This window comes from Anomaloglossus baeobatrachus, chromosome 2 (assembly GCF_048569485.1).
Source record: "Anomaloglossus baeobatrachus isolate aAnoBae1 chromosome 2, aAnoBae1.hap1, whole genome shotgun sequence".
Classification (NCBI taxonomy): domain Eukaryota; kingdom Metazoa; phylum Chordata; class Amphibia; order Anura; family Aromobatidae; genus Anomaloglossus; species Anomaloglossus baeobatrachus.
The window spans coordinates 25099958-25123034 of record NC_134354.1 but is presented as its reverse complement, the minus strand read 5'-3'; the positions used below and the strand labels follow the sequence as shown (position 1 = coordinate 25123034).

Genomic DNA, 23077 nt, shown 5'->3' with positions numbered 1-23077 from the left:
ACCCCAACGACATCTCGTCAGCGATGTCGTTGCGTGTAAAGCCCCCTTAAGGCCCTGTCACAAACAACAAAGATCGCTAACGAGATCATTGCTGAGTCACAGTTTCTGTGATGCAGTAGCGATCTTGCCAGCGATCTCGTTATGTGTGACACCTACCAGCGATCAGGCCCCTACTGTGAGGTCGCTGGTCGTTGCCGAATGATCCGGACCATTTTCTTCAAAGGCGATGTCCTGCTGGGCAGCACGCATCGCTGTGTTTGACGCTGTTTGACAGGGTCCCAATAACTGCCGAGATAATTATACAGGTCGCTACTGCGTCGTTGGTAAGGTCGGACTGTATGACATCTCACCAGCGACCTTCCAGCGACTTACCAGCGATCCTTATCAGGTCGAATCGTTGTCGGGATCGCTGGTAAGTCGTTGTGTGTTACTGGGCCTTTAATCTCTGCTAGGCTGCTTGTTAGACTCATTAGATCAAATGCTAAGCATTGAAACCACCTATAGCACCACCTGGTGGAAATCAATGGAACTAGCATTTTTATTTTGAAAACGGAACAAGATAGAGAAAAAAGTTAATTACAAAGTTGCAGGGCATCATCAATTCAATACGAATCGACACCTTGCATACAGAAATGCTATGATATGAAACCCATGACCGCCCCCCAAAACATCAAATGCTGGTTACGCATATGGCGCTCATTTAACTTTGATGCTCAAAGTGGCCACCGCCTGCTGCAATGCACATCGGGCTCTGGACAGCATACTGTATCTTGTTAAGATTTTGCATCATACTGGGATTTTACATCAGTGTTCAATAAAGCAAAAATTTCGGATTGTAACAAGAAATTCTATTGTTTCCTGACCAGAGATCTAACCAATGAACGACCAAGTAATCAAACTCTAGAGACGTTTATAAAGCGGCAGTGGAGTAAATACAGAATGTACAGGTAAAGAAAATAAAGAACAATCATTAATGATGAGTATTTCAATGAAAGAACATCCCGGATAATTTATTTGCTTGGTAGAATCGATTTTCCTATTTTTGATCATCAGTCTTCAGTTTTTAAGGAATATTTTCTCCCTTTAAAAAAAAAAAAAAAGAAAGAAATAATAGATCGTTCACTCTATGTAATAATAATCTACAGTTTATAGAATTAGAAGTAACAACATTTAGATTCATGGCGAATAACAGATACTGATGTGGTGCGCCACATTGCTAAATGATCCGCAAATCATTATATGGAGGCAAAGGTTTAGGAAAAAGGGCGGTGAGGATGAAATCATACTTTCCAAATTGGAGCCTAATGGCCTTTTGACAACTTAACAAAATGCCATTGTTATCTATGGTACAAGGTAAGGCTCTGTGCATATATCGTCTTGTAGACGGCTCAACTGCCAGTTTTCCTAGCCCACGCCAGCATTTTCCTGAATCGGATTCACCGGCAGTTTTGCTGTCATTCTTGAGGGGACTCCACTGATGGTGTGTCTTACTCTATGGTGTTTAGTTTAGAGAGTGGGTAGATTCCTAGCAGAATCCGCCCAAAGTGTCAGTAGGTCACTTCTTTTAACCTCTAAAGGGGTTTCCAAACCCTCAACCGGTTAAAAGACATGCTGTAAAAACGGGCATGAAAGAAGACGGGTTTTCCAGCCGCGCTATGAACCACACCGTTGAAGATTCCTTAAGATATTTTTATTGAGTCAATTCCAACGCGTTTCAAAGGCAAACTGCCTTCTTCCTCAGGGAATAAAAATATTTTTATTCCCTGAGGAAGAAGGCAGTTTGCCTTTGAAACGCGTTGGAATTGACTCAATAAAAATATCTTAAGGAATCTTCAACGGTGTGGTTCATAGCGCGGCTGGAAAACCCGTCTTCTTTCATGCCCGTTTTTACAGCAACCACTCCTGACGGGGCCGCAGCTGGAACCAGCTCAGCACTCCCATACGCTGTCATAGGAGTTGTGACTATCACAACCAGACCAGGTGAGTGCATCTCTTCTTTTTTTACACCCTAAATATCGGGTAAGACCCTATTGCGCCCTTGTTTCCCCCACCACAGATCGGTTAAAAGACATGAACATGTGCACAGCATTGTTGTTTTGACATTGCTATGCATTTAGTTAATTTATGAGACACATTTTGCAGAAGAATTTTAGGCAGAATCCATTTGAAAAAGATATCAGACCCTCAGTTATGATGGGACACTAGTGTTATAAAAGTCACATGGTAAGAGAGGAACCTATAGAGTTCCTTGTGGGAGAGTTGTCTCAAACCTGTGGAGAGTCTCAAACCTGTAGAGAGTCGTCTCAAACCTGTGGAGAGGTGTCTCAAACCTGTGGAGAGTCGTCTCAAACCTGTGGAGAGTCGTCTCAAACCTGTGGAGAGTGTCAAACCTGTAGAGAGTCGTCTCAAACCTGTGGAGAGTCTAAAACCTGTGGAGAGTCTCAAACCTGTGGAGAGTCTCACACCTGTGGAGAGTCTCACACCTGTGAAGAGTTGTCTCAAACCTGTGGAGAGTCTCAAACCTGTAGAGAGTCTCACACCTGTGGAGAGTCTCACACCTGTGGAGAGTCTCAAACCTGTGGAGGGTAATCTCAAACCTGTGGAGCATCGTCTCAAACCTGTGGAGATTCTCAAACCTGTGGAGGGTCATCTCAAACCTGTGGAGAGTCTCAAACCTGTGGAGAGTCTCAAACCGACAGAAGGATATGTAAAGGGGAAAAAAAAGCTCCACATGTAGTCATGTGTACACCAGGAATTAAATATATCAACCTTAAAATTACATGACTTTATAAAGTGCCAATCACAACAAAGGGTAAAATTATTCACATAACAACTACCACGCTTTACTGTGCATAGTAACGCTGCTGCACAGATCGATATATATAAGATGGTGTATCATGTGCATCTTTTGTGTACTATCCACCATGTTTACGATTTATAACGTCATTGCATAGGTTCTATCATACATATCGGCGTACCACCGGTATTCACCATGTTCCAGTAATGCACTTTTTTTTTTTTTGCCAACTATGTTGAGAGTGTATAATAAGGACACTGTATTGTCCGTTCTACTTTTACTCATCATTATGATTGAGATTAAAAAACCATGCATGTATTTAATATATCCAGAGCCTTCCCTACTGTGCCTGTGTCTGTGACCACTACAAGACACCGGCTGTAGAGTATCTGTGTACAAGCCGCAAGCAGACTCGGTGTGGCTACAGCTCTGTGGTGATGGCCTGTCTATGTGCACGTATTAAGCTTTGTATGTTCCTAGCTTTCTCTCCATCATCTATTTCTGGCCTTCCCCTTTGTGGTCATGTGTTCTCACAGTGGCCTGTGCTCGTGTACTCTTCTTGCTACCAGAGTTCCCAGCTTCCATGACAACGATGTTGCAATGGTAACACTCACTCACAGTTTTCCGGATGGTAACACTCACTCACAGTTTTCCGGATAGTAACACTCCCTTCCAGTTTTCCCAAATGGTAACTGCCACTTCCAGTTTTCTGGATGATAACTCCAACTTCCAGTTTTCCGGATGGTAACATCCACTTCTGGTTTTCCAGATGGTAACACCCACTTTCAGTTACTTCTCATGCAACTAGCATCCTTGGTTCCCATAGCAACAATGAAGTGCACTTCCGAATTCCGTCCCCTTTACATCGGGAATATAAGTTCCTCACTTTGTTTGATATTCACACCTGACGAAGTCGTCAAGCGTGGCGACACGCGTTGGGTCGCCTTGCCTCTATCCCCAGCCGGTCATTGACTTCTTGACAGCCATACCAGCCTCTTTTTCCTATTAAGGGTAACATTAACTCATGCATGCCCTGACTTGGAAACTCTGACCCCGGGTACAGTATTTTCTGACCCTGGGTTGACGCCAGCCTCTCTACCACACCACACAATAGTTCCGTTATTCTACTTATCAGTGGATTGGGTTCTGCTACTGAGGGTTATTGGCTTCATAACTATTGCTATGTTTCATTATTATATGGTGGTTAATTGAGGCTACTATTATCTCCTTTGTGAGATATATATGTATTTATATACGTGTTCTTGCTGCTGTATCCTATTATTTGGTGTTATAAGGGTCCATATTGTTTAATTGTACTGTCTTTTGCAGATACGGCTATTATGTGGGGTTTTTGTGTCATTTTAAATGTTTTTAACTAGGGATGATCGAATACCTCAAATATACGGCTTCGCAAATATTTTCCGAATACCTCGCCGCTATTCGACTATTCCATGCAAAATGTAAGTCTATGGGAAGCCCGAATAGTACCAAATAGTTGTTATTTGGGTTTCCCATAAACTTACATTGCGCATCGAATATTCGCAGATGGTTGAATAGCGGCGAGGCATTCGGAAAATATTCGCAAAGCCGAATAATCGAAGTATTCGATCATTCCTATTTTTAACCCTTTGTTGTAATTGGCACTTAAGTCTTGTAATTTTAAGGTTATTGTTATATTTAATCCCTGGTGTGCACATGACTACATGCGGAGCTTTTTTCTCCTTTACATGTACTCTCTTGTCTGCATGATGTGGCACCCATGGTTGTTATCTGCAGTATTTTGATGCACCCCATTCTTATTTCATAAACCCACAGAAGGAGACTTATGGGCTATGCAATGCTCCTCTGGGTAATTAAACATGCAAATAATGTCTTCAGAGAAAAACAAAACTGGAACTCTAGTGCCACCTATTGAAAGTAGCATAAGGGTTGATATTGTCTTTTAGGATTGCTACCCCCTAATCTTCTCTGAAGAGGATTATATTTGTGTATCTAATTTCACAGAGGAGCATTACATGGATTATTAGTCTCCATATGCTGGCTTTGCATTCTCCACAAGGAAAAACATTACATCTTAGGCCCTCTTAATACTCAGACATATATGAGTTTGTGAGTCAGACTTTAAAGTCCTTCGGTGATGATGTCACTGAATTTCCCGGGACAACTAGCGAAACCCAACATGGTCCAGAGCAAAGGATGGTGGCCATCATCAAAGGGAGCAGAGCCTGGACTTGGAGCCCTGACCGGTGTGTAACAGTTGGTTAATGCGCCTCCTATTTTTCCCCATACAAAGGTGCAGATGCCAGTTCTGTTACTGGGTTGCTGCCCTTCTTCAGTCCTGTACAGTTCTCCTTGAGTAATGTCCCATGTCCTGCTATCTGCACCATATTTTTGAGCAAGTGTTGAAAGGCAACAAACTTCCTTCAGACAGCATATATGAATGTGCCATTTTGAAAGAGGTGGATGAATGATTCCACCTCACACCAGCAAAACTAGAGAAGAATCAGTCAAAAATGATAAAGAGAGTAGAAGAATTTGTGATCAGCACCTCCAAAACTGTTCTCTTTTGGGGCATTGTCTTGCTGTTCATCTCTAATTGTCACCTGTCACACTCATCAGTTGTAGCAAGCATGGCGAGGTGCGTTCAAAACTCTGTGCGTCTCATGCACAACAAAAACACACAAAAAAGAGGGGCACGGGGGACACAAAAACAACGGGAGGCCCTGGAACTAGTGAGAGGGGTAAGTGGGCATCTCCTAACCTCACCTGCAACTGTCCCTTCTCTCCTCACCAGTCCCTATACATTTTCCGCAACTGTCGCCGAACAGGAACATGGGACCCTCAGAACACCCTATAGTAACCCTGACTAGTGAGGGGCAGGTGTGGTTCACTAGACCTCACTGGTGGACTAAGAACATAACTGGGAAGAAAAGACAAACAGGCTGAAAATTAACAACCAAAAGGATAAAGCCTGAGCACAGGAACTAGACTAGCAGAACCTTCCTCAAAGGCGGCCAGGACACAAATGAGTTTGTATCATCAGCAGGGAATGCTGGGATACACCACTATTTAAAGCTGAAGGGCATGACTATTTCGTAAGTGCAGCTGAGCACTCAGCAAAGAACTGCTTTGAAAAAGTTGCAGTAGAAAAATTGGCACTTAACCACTTCAGTGCCAAGAGAAATGAAACCTATCTAAATGAAGAGAGCCAGATGAGAGGCTCCAGTCCAAAGGCTGTCATTGTCTTTACTTGCAGGGAGACGATTGTGACATCACCTCCATTTGCACCAAAACCAGTGAAATTGCTTCACAATTGCCTTTGTTTCCTACCTGGACAAATTGATATCCTTGAAGTTTCATTGACTTGGGGTTATCATTCTTTGACATGTAGTAGTATATAATCATCAGCGCATTCCCTCTGTGCTATAATGCTATGTAAACAGAAGTTGTGGGTTGTTTCATCATTATTTCAATACTTCGGATAATATTATTATTACCTGGCACTTGATTTTCAGGTACAGAAGAAATCTTACGAAGAGTAGAAAAGTGATGATAAGGGTGACGATTAATCTCACGATGTTATCTATTTGAAGTTTATATCCTAGAAGCCAAAATAAAAAGTTATATATTTATTGAAAGAATGACAGATCATGGGTATCTAATGCCTTTTACTGGTGTCCCCCAGTACAGGGGCTGACAAACCGCAAGTGCAATTAAGACAGACAAAAGGGACCCTTGTACAGAAACAATTTATGGGCCCTTTGCACCCAAGAGTTCATCATAATGCACAACCCCACCTGCATTGGAGATGACAGTGGCCCCCTTTACTTTATAGGCCCTTGTGTGGCTACCCAGCTTGCACCAGAGATATGTCCACCCTTTGATGCTTACCGTACAGCCACACGGAGGCTCAGGAGTTAAGGGACCCACTTCTACCTCCAAAGCAGGTGGACTTGTTTTTGCACAGGGGACCTCCTATGTTAGTGTCTACTCCTGCACCAGTAAGAAGTAAAGGCTACTTTACACGCTGCGATATCGGTACCAATGGGTTCCCGCCCCCATCTGTTGTGCGACACGGGCAAATCGCTGCCCGTGCCGGACAACATCGCCCAGACCCGTCACACATACTTACCTGCCCGGCGACGTCGCTGTGACTGGCGAACCGCCTCCTTTCTAAGGGGGCGGTCCGTTCAGCGTCACAGTGACGTCACTGAGTGGCCGCCCAATAGAAGCGGAGGGGCGGAGATGAGCGGGACGTAACATCCCGCCCACCTCCTTCCTTCCTCATAGCGGTTGGGAAGCAGGTAAGGAGAGGTTCCTCGTTCCTGCGGTGTCACACTGAGCGATGTGTGCTGCCGCAATAACGAGGAACAACCTCGTTACTGCTGCAGTAACGATAATTGAGAATGGACCCCCATGTCACCGATGAGCGATTTTGCACGTTTTTGCGACGATGCAAAATCGCTCATCGGTGTCACACGCAACAACATCGCTAATGCGGCCGGATGTGCGTCACCAATTCCGTGACCCTAACGACTCCGCAATAGCGATATCGTAGCGTGTAAAGCCCCCTTAAGAGGTTGAAATTAGAATCTTCCACTCTGTTATAAAATGATTATGCTCCTTCATGCTTTCGAGAAGCAGTCAGGCACAAAGAATTTGCAGAATGGTAGAGTAGAACAAAAGTTGTGCAACACGGAGAAGCGCCCAACCCATATCTTGGTAGAAACTAGCAAGGAATAAAAATGAGACTTTTCCAAGATTCAACAGATTTACTCAAAATAGGATGGAAAATGTAATTTGCAATAAAATGTATTATTTGCAAATTGATTCAGACCTAACAATTTAGTAAACTTTTATGCGGGCTTTACACGAGACGAGCTATCGTGCGATGCATCGTAGGGGTCACGGTTTTCGTGACGCACATTCGGCATCGTTCATGACGTCATCTCGTGTGACACCTCCTAGCGACACAGAATCGCTCACAAATCGTGAGTCATGTACTCGTCGCTCAGTTTTAAAAAATTGTTTATTTAACATGGCGCCGGTTGTTCATCGTTCCCGTGGCAGCACACGTCGCTCTGTGTGACACCACGGGAATGATGAACACAGCTTACCTGCGTCCCGCGCCACCCGCCGGCTATGCGGAAGGAAGGAGGTGGGCGGGATGTTTACGTCCCGCTCATCTCCGCCTCTCCGCTTCTATTGGCCGGCGGCTGTGTGACGTCGATGTGACGCCGAACGTCCCTCCCCCTTCAGGAAGAGGATGTTCGCCGCCCACAGCGAGGTCGCTCATCAAGTAAGTATGTGTGATGGCAGGTTAACGACTTTGTGTGACACGGGCAGCGATTTGCCCGTGACGCACAAACGACGGGGGCGGGTACGATCGCTCGTGCAATCGCACGATAGATCGTACCTTGTAAAGCCCGCATTAGGTTACCCAACCTGAAGACTTAATAACTAGTCTTCGAGAGGTTAAAGATGAATGAACATTCATATCTAATTCCTCAACTATCTGAAGAAGAGTGAAGATGAGATGGACACGGGGGGTGGAGGCTTCGGAAGCCAATAAAGTTGTGATGGCTTGGACAGGTGAGGGGCTAGACGAATATGAATTTTTATTATTGTTTTTTAACTGTTTTCCTGGCCATAGGAATTCAAAAAAATGGCCACCATATTTTTCGGATTCATGGAAATGGAATACCCCAAAGTTTGGACTCACTAATATCTGAAACTTTTGGGAAATTATAACTTTAGAATTGATTCTTTCATCTTAGTAAAGAGCAGCACTCAATATTATGGAGCAAAACCATTAGAAGACAGCTTGGATCACTACTTCAGAAGGTGGTATTGTGGCTTATGGCTGAATATGCGTCGACTAGTTGGGCAAGAAGTTTGGTACCGAAGAATGGCAAGAAGTTGCCACATCAAGGGAGTGTGGAAGCTGATGACTGATTGTACAGATGAGTGCTATGTTAGAGATGGCTGGAGACTGGTGCCTGAGTGTGAGGGACTGGTGTGCAGTAACTGTGATATGTAGACCGTAAGAGTATTAAGGACTGATAAGTAAAGTTAAGACCCAAATATAAAGCATTTTATCTAAAAAAAATGGACTGATAAAAAGGAGTCTTGTAATATTTCTTAAAGCAATCTGCTTTTTTTTTTCATTTGAGACATTTTTTTCCCCCTAGAACTGGTTTGTGGACTCATCATCCACTTAGAAAAAAAAGCAGCTCAATTTTGTCTTCCTCAAGATTAATAAGACTGACTGTCAGCACTGTGATGTGTCAGGGGCACAGGGTAATATACTGTCACGGGTGCTCTACAGTCATGTGGTCTCTGGCCATAGAAGGTCACAGCGTTTGGCTGCGCAGAATGCTCCCTGACTTTCCATTGTTCCTGCTGTTAGTATTCATTGGTATAGGTAGCTTTCCTGCTGCATTCATCTCTCCACCTTTTGGACCCAGAAGGAACTCGCCTTTCACCCAGCTGCTGATTATCAGTATTCTCTTGGTGCTTCAATAATCCCTTCCTTCCTTGGACTGGTGCTGGTGATATTTTTCAGTTCAGTCACACTTTGGTTGCAAGCAGGTGGCTTGTACTTCTCTGTGGTATCATTGCTGAAAACTTTGCTGAACTTCTACCTGATTCATCTGTGGATAAGTAATTCATGCTTTTCCCCCTGTGTGTCCTCTTGTGTCTTCTATAGTGTTTAGTGGGATTGATGAAGATATCATCCCACCCGTTCCCTATTTAGGGTCCAGCACTAGGGATACCTAGGGTCAGGTATCCAGCTCGGCCCATAGGTGCATAACCTATCTAGGATGGTGAGGGACCCCAGGGACCAGCAGTAGGTTTGGTCATGGGTCACCATCTTCTCTTTTCCTTGAAACAGGGTTTTCTTTCCCTTTCACCATTCACTTGGTACTTCCCTGCACCTAGCGTAACATATACTCTCTAAAGAGGGAAAGAGAAATTGGCAGCAAAGTGAAAAAAACAGGCAGAGAGACAAAGAAGGATCATGCTGAGCTTTCTAACAAGTCTATTATCTCACCCCAGAGCTGGATTTACATCTACACTGATCACCGTATCTATTCAATGTTCTCCCTGCAGCTGCTTCTTCACTCTGTGGGATAACTAAGGAATGAAGAGCAGCAGGAATCCCTCATGTCTGTGTGTGGTGTGAATGGGAGACATCATAGCAGCTAGTCCTGTCAAGGTCAATTGCGAATTAAAAGATAGAAGCTGCAGATGGGAAAACTGATCAAAATGCAGAACATACAGTAAGTCATATCATGGCCAGAAATTGTGATATTCCCTATGCATACAGGACAGATTATTTGAAAGTTAACCTCAAAGCAACAACGTTTATTTTCTTTCTCCACCCATAACATTTTTGGCACTGATTTTAGTGTAAACTGTTATAAAATGGAGGTAGGTTCACTATTAGCCACACACATACTCACCACTCAGTGTGATGTCTGCCTTCCATGGATTTACAAATGTTGGATGAGAGACAACACAAGTCACCGACGTCTCATTAATTCCACTGCTATTGAATGTGCTGATCACTGACCACGTCCGGTCCGGATCTTCCAGTTTTGTTGTGTTTATATCATCTAAATCTGGGATCCAGGAAATTTCTGCAGGTGGACTCCCACCGATGGCTCCACACTCTGGAGATCCATCACTGTTTAATTTCAGAAATGTAGATGGCTGAACTAAAAGATAAAGAAAAGTTCCATTTATTAAGCTCTTATAGTTACTCCTTGAAGAAGCTCTGCGCGAAATGTACGGCGGGGACTGTGGGCCTTTCCTTAATGGAAGTTTTACATTATATGGTATGTGACACCTTTTTATAGTCTAACTTAATTTATCTTTCTATTTTGGTACTATACCCTAAACTATGTGATATTAAAACATTATGCCACTATTACATTTATGATTTAATAATTACCACCATTACGCCCTAATCCAGATTTGTTCTTTTTTCCATGTACCCTGTTCTTTTGTGTACTCCCCAGTATTTGATTTTTGTTTTTTATAACATTTTTAATAAATAATAAAACTCAATTGGTTTATTATATTTTTTCTGATCTATTTATCATTTTTGTGTTTAGTGTTCTAGGCTAAGGCTGTCCATCACTTATCAGTAGGTAAGAGTTAATTAAAGTGGTGCATGAAAGTTTGTAAGCTTTTCAGAGTTTTCCATATTTTGGCATGCCTGTGAATGCAAAAGTGTGTGAATCTTCAAAATCAGCATATCATTTGAAGGCGAAATTAGAGTCGGGTGTGTTTAATCAGTGGGATGTCAAGTCAGGTGTTAGGAGATTTGTTTTTTTAAACAACAAGGATCTTGCAAAGTGGGATATTCATTACACATTTTTGGAAGCATCTTCGTCACATGGTGTCTGGCTGAAAACTCGCCGAGCGTCAGGACTACTTCTGCCGCTGTTCACACAGCAGAGTTGGACACTCCACACTATGCTGATTTTGAGTTGCACAGATAGACTCTGGTGTCGGCCAGCTGTGCTCTTATTAGTAATCCAGCTTGCAGGAGTTAATTTCTGCTAGCCTGTGAATTGCTGCTTGTGTCACATGTTGCAGGAAACCTATCTATCACAGTCACCTTTATTAAGATGGTGGAGCCTGGTCTCCCATGCCGATGATAGCTTTTGCGATGCCAGTCCTTGTGCTTTGATATCCAGTTGCTGGTGAACGTCTTTGTGGTGTTTGGTGTGTTGTGGAAATACTCTTGTTGTCTGATTTTTTCCTCCCTTCCTTTAGTTTCCGCCTGATCATCCATTGTCTCTACCTCTACGAGTGACTGCTGTGTGTTTGAGTTTTGGTCCCCCCCCCCCCCGTCTTTTTATTTATGTGGGATTAATCACTCCTGTCCCTGTCCTCCCCTGGGTGGAGGGAGGGAGGCCTCTTGATCAGGGTTGTTCAAGAGCTAGGGTTAGGAAGGCAGTCCAAACATCATCACCTTCAGACGTATCTTTGGGATCAGGGTCAGCCAGGGTTCCCCTAGCTCGAGGGCCAGTTTAGGCTCCCCTGCTCCTAGATATCCCATCACACCCCTTCATGGCACAAAGGACATTTCTAAGGAGCTTGGAAGAAGCATTGTTGATGCTCATTATGCCATCTCTAAAGGGTGTTTTACACACTGCGACATCGCTAGCGATCTTGTTAGCGATGTGACACGCCAGATCGCAGATGCGATCTGCCGAGATCGCACATGTGACCGGCGCTATAAAAACGCCCTATGTGCGATCTCGGCAGATCACATCTGCAATCTGGAATGTCACATCGCTAACGAGATCGTTAGCGATGTCGCAGCGTGTAAAGCACCCTTAAGTCCATGGCTAGATTGTGTACCAATGGAGGAAATTCAAGACTATTATTATCCTCCACAGGAGTAGTCGGCCATTAAAGATCACGCCAAGAGAAAGGTGTCTAATAGTTCTCAAGATCAAAAGGGAACCCAAGATAATCCCTCAAAGCAACTAAAGGCCTCTGTAACATTAGCTAACCTGAAATGTTTAGATGCAATTATTTCTGCACAAGAGTTCACAAGATATACTGAAAGCAAAAGTTCACATATTTTTACCACTCCCAGACATGTTATATTGGAAATATAGTTTATTATTTCGAGAGAAAAAAAAAAAGCAAATGTTAATATTTTTTTACTCATTTGTTTGCGATTCTTCTGTTTACTTTTAGGATGATATCAAAATTTGAAGTAATTTTAGATCAAAATTATATTAACTTTTAAGCACCGATTTAGAAACAATAGAGTAAATTTTATTAAAAGTCACATCAGGACTTTGTCAGTTTCATTTCTGGAAATTATTTTATTTTTTCTCGTGTTGATGGTGTTTCTTACATCTTTACGGAACAATGAGGAGTGGGACCAAATAAGGGTGCTTTCACACATCCGGCATTTCACCGGATTGCTGGTTCCGGCACACTCCAGTACAGTGCAATACAGTACAAAGGCATCGCGGCAAGCTCCGGTCACATGCTGTCATGTGACCGAAGCATGTGACCGGAGCTTGCCGCTATGCCATTGTACTGTATTGCACTGTACTGGAGTGTGCCGGATATGGCAATCCGCCGAATTGCCGGATGGGTGAAACCACCCTAAGCCAAATTCTGCCCTCCCAAAATTATGATTCCTGATCTGCCCCAGTTAAGATATGGGTGATTCTGATGGGAAATCACAACTAGAACGGAATAATTAATTCTTTTGGTTATTCTTGGGGTCTAAGGAGAAAACCAATTTCCTTGAGGAGACTGACAAACCAATCTGGCTGTCAGTGGTGAGGAGTCTTATAGCTGCAATGCTCCTCTGGAAAATATTCAAAGTGTTTCTTCAGGCTTGTTAAAGAGCCACTTTTGACTTTTAGGATTGCTACTTCCAATAGGTGGCGCTAGAGTTCATCTACTTCCTCCCTAAAGAGACAATATGAATATTTCCCAGAAGAGCATTGCAGCTATAAGACTCCTCCCCACTGACAGCCAGATTGGTTTGTCAGTCTCTGCAAGGAGAAAAGTTTTCCCCTTAGACCCCACTATAGCTTCTCATACAGCCAGATCAGATCTCATACTTTGCACCGATGAGGGGCAATAACCCCGAAACACCGTGTCTGCAAATTGAGGTTCTGATTTGCCATAAATTCTACGTTATATGAAAAAGCTCCTTAAAGAGCCACTTTTGACTTTTAGGATTGCTACTTCCAATAGGTGGCACTAGAGTTTGTATTCTTCCTCCCTGAAGAGACAATTTGGTTAGTCTTACAATTCAGGGTGCATTTTATGCCAGAATATACTGTAGGGTGTGAGAGAATAGATTCCATTTTGTTCTTATAGTTTCCATCATGTCCTATAGCTAATAATGTCATAGAGTTCAGCTAACACTGATGGGCGGGAAGTTTCACCTTTCTGCTCATGAATGATCCTACCGCTCTTATTGGTGCATAGTTCAGATGGGCAAGGCCTTTGCCTGTGACCTTATATACCTGTTATACAGGTAGTTGAGCCAGGTTTAATCCTCTTTACTGTGACCTTATATAAACTGGTTACATGTACTAATAAAGCTGCTTCTTTGAGCACACCACAAAGCAGTGTGTGCTGTATTGATTTCCCGAGCGCTCACAAAACAAATCTTATTAATTTGGTGTTCAAGATGAATAGAAGGAGTGTATTTCGCTCACAAGATTTATGTTCATATGTAGCTTTTATATGCATTTTTGTCTACATAAAATTCCAGAATATGACCAGAAAGAAAACTGCTGTGAAAATAATTCACGTTATCGGTCTGGGATCAGGTCTATACTTGGGAAAACATGGGAGCTTAGTATGTTTCCGGGGCACATACAGGACACATTACTGGAAATTCATGTCTCCAGTACGCCAGTTTTCTAGGGCAGCTGCAAACTTTGGCACATTGGGTTTTTGCACACTTTTTGTAACTTTTTTTTCGTTTGTTGCTACTGTTATTTTTCCTAAAAATGTAAGAGAAGACCATGGCCAAACACCGCAACAGAAATTTAGTATGCAAATGAGAAAAAGTGGGCTGGATCTGCTAATATCGTCAGCTTGGGCCAACAGTCTAATGAGTATGGAGGCCTCCAGACGATCCCTCGAGAAAAGATATTGAGGGGGAGAAGTATCTGGTCTGTTGGATTATACTAGATGATCCTTTTTCCTGGAGATAAACCATAGCCAGAGACGATTGGCAGCGACCCTCTCATGAAGAACACAGGAGCGTTTCGGAGTATGTGCACTTCCAAAAAATTGCATAAAACAAAACAAAAATTAGCACAAGAATGAAAACAGAACTAACGAATCCACATATCTACAGGGTAATGGGACGTTTCCATAGTCATGAAACATTACAAAATATTATATTGGATGGTGCATTGTGTGACTTGTACAGGAATGATCCTATAATAATGAATGACAGTATTATTGTAATAGTAATCGCACCAGTTCTTACCTAATACCAGCAGTAAATAGTTTCTGTAAATTGTGTCTCTATCATATGGAATTTCACAAATATACATCCCTTCATCAGATATGTCGGTATTACTGATCATCAGTGATAACTTGTCACTTCTCATCCTGGGGCTGCAGGAGCTGAATGACGTCTTTGTATTATCTTCCTCTGTCTTATAGGATATTACACAGGATGAATTATATAGATGAAGCTTCCATGTTACGGATGGTAATGTGCCTCCTGGATTAACCTCACATTGCAGGACAACGGGGTGGCCTCTTCTAACTCTTAGTACTTCTAAAAGTAACAAAAGTTATATTAAGGAGTTAAAGAAATCATCATAGACATTCTTACCCTTCATCATACATGTAATCAAAACTCTATAAGTTCTGAATAGTGTATGTGTGTATGTACATGTATATCTAGATATACATACAGTATGTCCTCTGTGTGCGTATGTCTCTGTATCTGTATGTATGTTCTATGTGTGCGTATGTCTCTGTATCTGTATGTATGTTCTCTGTGTGTGAATGTCTCTGTATCTGTATGTATGTGCTCTGTGTGCGTATGTCTCTGTATCTGTATGTATATTCTCTGTGTGCGTATATCTCTGTATCTGTATGTATGTTCTCTGCGTGCGTATGTCTCTGTATCTGGAAGGAGATCCAGCACTCGTCCAGATAAAATCAATTTTCTTTATTTCAAAAATTCATTAAAAAACATGGCCCATAATAAAACAAGCCATGTTTTTTAATGAATTTTTGAAATAAAGAAAATTGATTTTATCTGGACGAGTGCTGGATCTCCTTCCAGTCACTAGTATGCTGGACTGCCCGGCATCTTGTTTCCCTGCACCGCCCAGTATCAAGTGGACTCACAGCCAGTAATATGGACACTGAATAGGTGAGCTGAAAGAAACTCCCCTTTTTTCTGGATTTATATCTCTGTATATGTATGTATGTTCTCTGTATGCGTATGTCTCTGTATCTGTATGTATGTTCTCTGTGTGCGCATGTCTCTGTATCTGTATGTATGTGCTCTCTGTGCGTATGTCTCTGTATCTGTATGTATGTTCTCTGTATGCGTATATCTCTGTATCTGTATGTATGTTCTCTGTGTGCGTATATCTCTGTATCTGTATGTGTTACGGTTGCTGCGAGCACTGGAGACTATGTCCAGATTTCTTGCTACTGCACATGTGCGAGCGCTGGAGACTAAGTCCAGATTTCTTGCTACTGCACATGTGCGAGCGCTGGAGACTAAGTCCTATCTTGGAGCCATTGCACATGTGCGGGTGACATCATCGCTGACACGAGGTCACATGTCTCTGACACCTTCTATGCCGATTGGTCGCTGGTCATGTGCTTGTGACGCCTTGCTCGGTGATAGGCCAGCATGACGTCACTCCTGTCGTTCTGGCAGCGGATTGGCTCTGGTGTCCTCCATCTTGGATGAGGCACAGAGTCTATATAAGACCCTGACACACGCCGCATGGCGCTCAGTCCTCTTGGTTCATGCATAAGAGTAGACGCTCTGTGCGCGTTCCTCTAGGCATTCCTCTGTCTATGCTAGGTGAGCGCTACCGGCAGGGTAGCGTTCTTATACCTTACAGCTTCGGCTGCTGTCCGTATCCTTACCTCTTAGGGGAGCGGACATAGGCAGGTGCCTGAGGCACATGGTCTGGCTGGGCCTTGTGATTCGACTCGTAGGTGGACGTTGCCGCTAGGGTAACGTTCCTTATACTGCGTCTGGCAGTTGTTCGTATCCTCGCACACTAGGGGAGCGAACAGAGGTAGGAGCTTTGTGCGGCTTACGCTGCTGTTCGTCTCTTTTGCACCACTAGAAGAGCGGACCTAGGCAGGTGCCATATCTAGTGGTTCGTGTCCTCGCACACTAGTGGAGCGAACGCAGGTAGGAGCTTTGTGCGGCTTACGCTGCTGTTCGTCTCTTTTGCACCACTAGAAGAGCGGACCTAGGTAGGTGCCCAATTCGCACACATTGCCTTTGTCTCTATGATTATTAACAGATCATTCCACACACCCTCCAAGTAAGGGAGGAATTGCTTTACTTATTATATCCTTCTGTGAGTTAACAGAGGTATTGCACTCTGCCATAGTCTGCAGCAGAGTCTTTGCACAGTGGACCCTGACTGTCTGATACTCCTTTAGGTTATTATCAGACAGCCCCCCGTAACAGTATGTATGTTCTCTGTGTGCGTATGTCTCTGTATCTGGAAGGAGATCCAGCACTCGTCCAGATAAAATCAATTTTCTTTATTTCAAAAATTCATTAAAAAACATGGCCCATAATAAAACAAGCCATGTTTTTTAATGAATTTTTGAAATAAAGAAAATTGATTTTATCTGGACCAGTGCTGGATCTCCTTCCACTCACTAGTATCCTGGACTGCCTGGCATCTTGTTTCCCTGCACCGTCCAGTATCAAGTGGACTCACAGCCAGTAATATGGAAACTGAATAGGTGAGCTGAAAGAAACTCCACTTTTTTCTGGATTTATGTCTCTGTATCTATGTTCTCTGTGTGCATATGTCTCTGTATCTGTATGTATGTTCTCTGTGTGCATATGTCTCTGTATCTGTATGTATGTTCTCTGCGTGTGTATGTCTCTGTATCTGTATGTTTTTTCTGTGCGTATGTCTCTGTATGTATATAAGTCTTTGTATGTAAGTTTGTGCTCTGCAAATACATATCTCATGTCTGTATGTATTGTAGGTGTTACGGGGGGCTGTCTGATAATAACCTAAAGGAGTATCAGACAGTCAGGGTCCACCGTGCAAAGACTCTGCTGCAGACTATGGCAGAGTGCAATACCTCTGTTAACTCACAGAAGGATATAATAAGTAAGTAAAGCAATTCCTCCCTTACTTGGAGGGTGTGTGGAATGATCTCTGTTAATAATCACAGAGACAAAGGCAATGTGTGCGAAATGGCACCTACCTAGGTCCGCTCTTCTAGTGGTGCAAAAGAGACGAACAGCAGCGTAAGCCGCACAAAGCTCCTACCTCTGTTCGCTCCCCTAGTGTGCGAGGATACGAACAACTGCCAGACGCAGTATAAGGAACGTTACCCTAGCGGCAACGTCCACCTACGAGTCGAATCACAAGGCCCAGCCAGACCATGTGCCTCAGGCACCTGCCTATGTCCGCTCCCCTAAGAGGTAAGGATACGGACAGCAGCCGAAGCTGTAAGGTATAAGAACGCTACCCTGCCGGTAGCGCTCACCTAGCATAGACAGAGGAATGCCTAGAGGAACGCGCACAGAGCGTCTACTCTTATGCATAAACCAAGAGGACTGAGCGCCATGCGGCGTGTGTCAGGGTCTTATATAGACTCTGTGCCTCATCCAAGATGGAGGACACCAGAGCCAATCCGCTGCCAGAACGACAGGAGTGACGTCATGCTGGCCTATCACCGAGCAAGGCGTCACAAGCACATGACCAGCGACCAATCGGCATAGAAGGTGTCAGAGACATGTGACCTCGTGTCAGCGATGATGTCACCCGCACATGTGCAATGGCTCCAAGATAGGACTTAGTCTCCAGCGCTCGCACATGTGCAGTAGCAAGAAATCTGGACATAGTCTCCAGTACTCGCAGCAACCGTAACAAGAGGTCTCTGCTGTCTAGTAGCCACTTGGATATGGCACAGGCACAGGGCTTTTATATCAAATCAGTATAAAGTTTATTGTCCTTCATAAACTTTATATCTCCAAATGAAAACAACTTTTCTTCAGCTCATATGTATAACAAAACAGTGCTTATTTCATCCCCAATGAACAACATCGTCCTTTCTCTGAGTAAGGCAATGATTAAGGACTTGTTTTTACTGGTTGTTTGAAACGCTTAAGGTGCCCTTATGCGTGTTCTCTCAAGTTTTGGATCTGTTGGATTTTTTAATATCTAATAAATTTGTGATATTTTAATATACTGGATTGTGGTGCTGGGTCCACTCTTCCCTTCTTCAAAGTAAATCAATACAGTCTCTCCCATTTGGTTGTACAGACACTTTTCAGTGTGTAGCGTAGACTATCAACCTTTCTCCAGCATCAACACAACACACTTTGCTAAGCTAAGCAAGCTGTCTACTATTAGGCCTCTAAAGCCTGCTTTACACGTTGCAATTTCGCATACGATATCATATGCGATTTGCAACGCCCCCATCGTATGTGCGGCATGTTCAATTTGTTGAACGTGCCGCACAAACGATTAACCCCTGTCACACGTACTTACCTGTCCATACGACCTTGATGTGGGCGGCGAACGTCCACTTCCTGGAGTGAGAGGGACGTTCGGCGTCACATCGACGTCACGCGGCAGCCGACCAATAGATGCGGAGGGGCGGAGCTGAGCAGGACGTAAACATCCCGCCCACCTCCTTCCTTCCGCATTACCGGCCGGGAGCCGCAGGACGCAGGTAAGATCTGTTCATTGTTCCCGGGGTGTCATACACTGCGATGTGTGCTACCCCGGGTACGATGAACAATCTGACGTTCAATCCATGAGGAATGAACAACGTGCGTGCGATGAACGTTTTACCGTTCAATCGCAATCGCATGTAGCTGTTACACACTGCAATGTACCTTACGATGCCGGATGTGCGTCACTTATGACGTGACCCCACCGACACATCGTAAGATACATTGCAGCGTGTAAAGCGGGCTTAAGACCCAGACTGGAGTATGGGTGCCAACTTTTCCATCCACACTCTTTTGTTTGCTACTAAACCCAACACCTAAAATCCAGCCCAAACAAAACCCTCTTAGTAACCTAGTGTTAATAATACAGACTTCCAGGGACTTACATTACCGTGGGCAGCCAACTTGGTGGCAAATACCTGCCATTCAAGACCTTACCTCCTGCTTTCTTACATAGCCTTGCCCTTCCAGGGCAGGGCACCATCTGCCAATAAACACTCTTACCCTTGACTGAGTATCTACATTTTCATGTAGCTTATGGGGTCTGTGCTCTATTATTGAGTAATTTTTCTTCTACATGGAAAGCTTTCTATTTTATTAGACTATCTGTTCTTCCTACCCATTGATCTCCTGGGCATAACAGCTCTTAGCCTGACAACCAACACCTGAAATTTTTGAAGAAATCCGACTCTACCAACACTGGTTGCCTACAGAAGGCTTGTTTACACTTCTGAAATGCCCTATTAGCCTCTAGAAACCCCTTAACTATAACTAATTTTGTGTCAGTCATTGTACAGAAGGAGGAGGAGATGAGCTGTGCCATCACATATTGTGAATTGTGGATCCTGTGTTATCTACCGTATATAGTGGTGTTATAAGTCATTGTACATGGGGAGGTCAGTGTGACTACTTAGCTTCTGGCCACTTGTGTGGGGAGTGAACTGTTCTTAATTAGGCCAGACGTATGATTCCTTTGTTTGTTAAATCAAGAGAAGTTAGCAATTGTCTCATTTCAGACCCTATTTTCTGGAAATGTGGATTGCCTGAGCCCTTCTGACTACATAATTGAGAGGAAAATGATGCAGTAGGATTTAACTATATACCAATTAGACTACAGTCATCTCCAACCAATCCTACAAGAATCGAAAATTGAGTGGTATAAAAGGGTCTTGCTTCTGTCACCAAAAGTTACTCTACATGACCTCAGCTGAGGAGCTTCGGTTCCAGCTGGAGGATCACAGAACTACTTCAAGATTCATTCTGCAGGATTTCAGCCTAGGATCCACGGTTCTAGCTGAAGGATCACAGAACTGCTTCACTGCTCAATGCTCAGCCAATGAATTTGCTTAGAGATCCCAGTTTGGGACAACTCAGTCGACTAGCCACATATCTTGCTTTGCTCGGCAGCTTCCTAAGTTTACAGATATCTCCTCTCAGTGGGTTATCTCCAAAAGTGGGGGTGCTGCTGGCTGGGATAGTTGGCCCTCGAACCCCCAAAGTCAAGAAAAATCCTAATCCCTGGTGAACCATATATTAACCTGTAAGGACAATGCACTACACAATGTTGTAATAAAATATATTAATTTTATTAAAGATTTTTTTTTTTTTTTAAATCCATTTATTAAAGCAGTAGTATAGAGGGAGAAAAAAATCTGGAACAACAAAAGCATCCCTGACTAACAATATCCAATAAGTTATTCAATGATAGGGAAACTACGCAAAATATATTCAATGATAGGGAAACTAGACAAAATGTATGTACAAAAATATATAATAATAAATGAAGAACACAGTGTGTCCAAAGTTAATGTGTGTGTGTATATATATATATATATATATATATATATGTATATGTGCGTGTGAGTGTGTGTGTATTTTGTGTATTTCAATTAAAAACTGCATGTATAGTAAAGTGCATAGGTACAAAATAAAGTTCTAAATATAAACATAAAATAGCAGCATGTAATCAAAAATAGCAGCAGAATATGAATCTCACTCATGTAATAAATAATTCTAATAGCAGCATATGAATACACTTAAAACATATCATCTCAAATAATATGTAGCTTACACAGGTTGTTCCAAGGAAAATTAACTAAAAGTGTAGGACTTTAAATTACAATATAGTATCCCTACACACAGTTAGTATATTGGCATAATTTTAACAATATAAGGAATATGTACACTTACATAGCCAGGGAGCACCCCCAACGCGCGTTTCACCATTTATTTTCAAGGAAATGTACATCTTTCCCTTGTATATCTTTCAGAATGTACTATTTTTGATAAAAAATGCATTTTGGTAAAATTATTCCTGGTGAGTCAGCAGAAGGGTGAGACCGAATCGCTTTTACCATCTTGTGCTCAACATCCTAAGGCCAATGGGGGGCTGTCAGTCTGTGTTAATTTATGGGAATCTAGCAAGCAGAATCAGAGCAGAGAAACAGAAGAATCCACCAAGGTCAGTAGAAACTTAGAACTGGCATTATGCAGTGGTCTGTAGGGTATTTAAATAGTGCATGGTACTGTGCCCGTTTAGCCATAGCACTGAGGTGGTTACTCTTGCATAGCTGCTAAACTGCATACACCCGTACATCCTAATTGGCCTACACCACAGGTCCTAGCCATAACAGTATCTCTGGCTCAACAGAGCCTACAGCACCAAGAACTATTGGCCATAACATCTTGGTCCAGGTAGAGATGTCACAGTCCCTGGAAAGACCTGGACTAACATAAAATCCCCGGAATATAAAACTGAATGAATCTTCGTGAGGTTAATTCAGGGGAGAATATTCTCCAAACTTTACATCCTGTGTAGAGTGAGAAGATACTGGCATTACTCCATATATACAGTAACTTCTGCCTTTTGTCCAAGATCACAAGATGTATGAGAAAAACGGGTTTGATGCTGCGCTAAAAACCACAACTCCAGGGGATTTGATGAAATCCTTTTCTTTATTTGCACGGGTCAACGCGTTTCGAAGGCACAGCCGCCTTCTTCATCAGGACAATACAAAGCAAAAAAGAACAGCATAACCTTGCTGACCACCATATGCACTTTCTGCCTAAATGCTCGCAGAGGAGTTGTGCCTGTCACAACTGAAACAGGTGAGTACCTGTCTCTTTACATTTTAATCTCTTGTCCACCAGATAAGACCCTATTTTGCGCTTTCTTCCTCCACAGTTTTTTCCTTTTGTCCAAGATGAACGACCTTAATAAGGTTAAACATGTAATTCACTAACTTTTTAAGACAATGGGCCACAGCTGTTCCCCTACCCTCCATCAATGTCACTTTCCTGTAATGTTATCTGTAATGATAGAGAACACTTACCTGAGGATACAGCGCCCGGGTACAGGAGAACCAGACCCATCAGAAAACTTACTGGCCGTAGGTGCTCCATTTCTTGACTCTGATGTAGGCACATATTGAAAGAAGATATGGGATTATTTTTATAGCTGAACTTCCCTCCTAGCACACTTTCTCTCACATCTTATAGTTTTACTTTGTGAAATGGTTCTCCTGCTCTCAGTTCCTTAGTCACATTTTGAAGTATTCGTGACAAAATGTTGTAAAAAAAAAAGCTAAGGTGGTCGTCATTGTGTCTGTGGTCGGGAGAAGCATTGGCCTTCGTCAACACACTCTGGAAATCGAGCGATCGAGTAATGTCTGATCTAAAGTATATCTTTGTGACCTTCACACTAGTGTTTGAAGAGCCAGGCTTGGCTTCATTGACAGCTTCTTCCTTGTTTATCCCTTGTCCAGTACCATGGGGTCAATGTGACCCCATGCAGAATGCATATGTAGTTGCCAACACATGCTCCACACGATTATGACATGTTATGT

General features: G+C 43.0%; 1 protein-coding gene across 1 annotated transcript; it reads right to left on the bottom strand.

The window, feature by feature from the left end:
- Positions 1-1000: 1000 nt before the first annotated feature.
- LOC142285519 (cell surface glycoprotein CD200 receptor 1-B-like) lies at positions 1001-22658 on the bottom strand. The gene is made up of 6 exons (XM_075333277.1): positions 22565-22658; positions 14799-15095; positions 10264-10518; positions 7759-7761; positions 6295-6398; positions 1001-1081 (listed from the first exon to the last, which is right to left on the bottom strand). The coding sequence occupies exons 1-6, from the start codon at positions 22656-22658 to the stop codon at positions 1064-1066; spliced, it is 771 nt and encodes a 256-aa protein (XP_075189392.1). The 3' UTR covers positions 1001-1063.
- Between the last annotated feature and the right edge of the window lie 419 nt (positions 22659-23077).

Bases quoted from the DNA above. Each gene is read 5' to 3' on its own strand.
- LOC142285519 (XM_075333277.1), bottom strand. From the start codon at position 22,658: ATGTGCCTACATCAGAGTCAAGAAATGGAGCACCTACGGCCAGTAAGT. The intron at 15,096-22,564 runs GTAAGTGTTCTC...TGTTACTTTTAG, and splicing joins CCCGGGCGCTGTATCCTCAG to AAGTACTAAGAGTTAGAAGA. The intron at 10,519-14,798 runs GTAAGAACTGGT...TTTATCTTTTAG, and splicing joins CTATTTACTGCTGGTATTAG to TTCAGCCATCTACATTTCTG.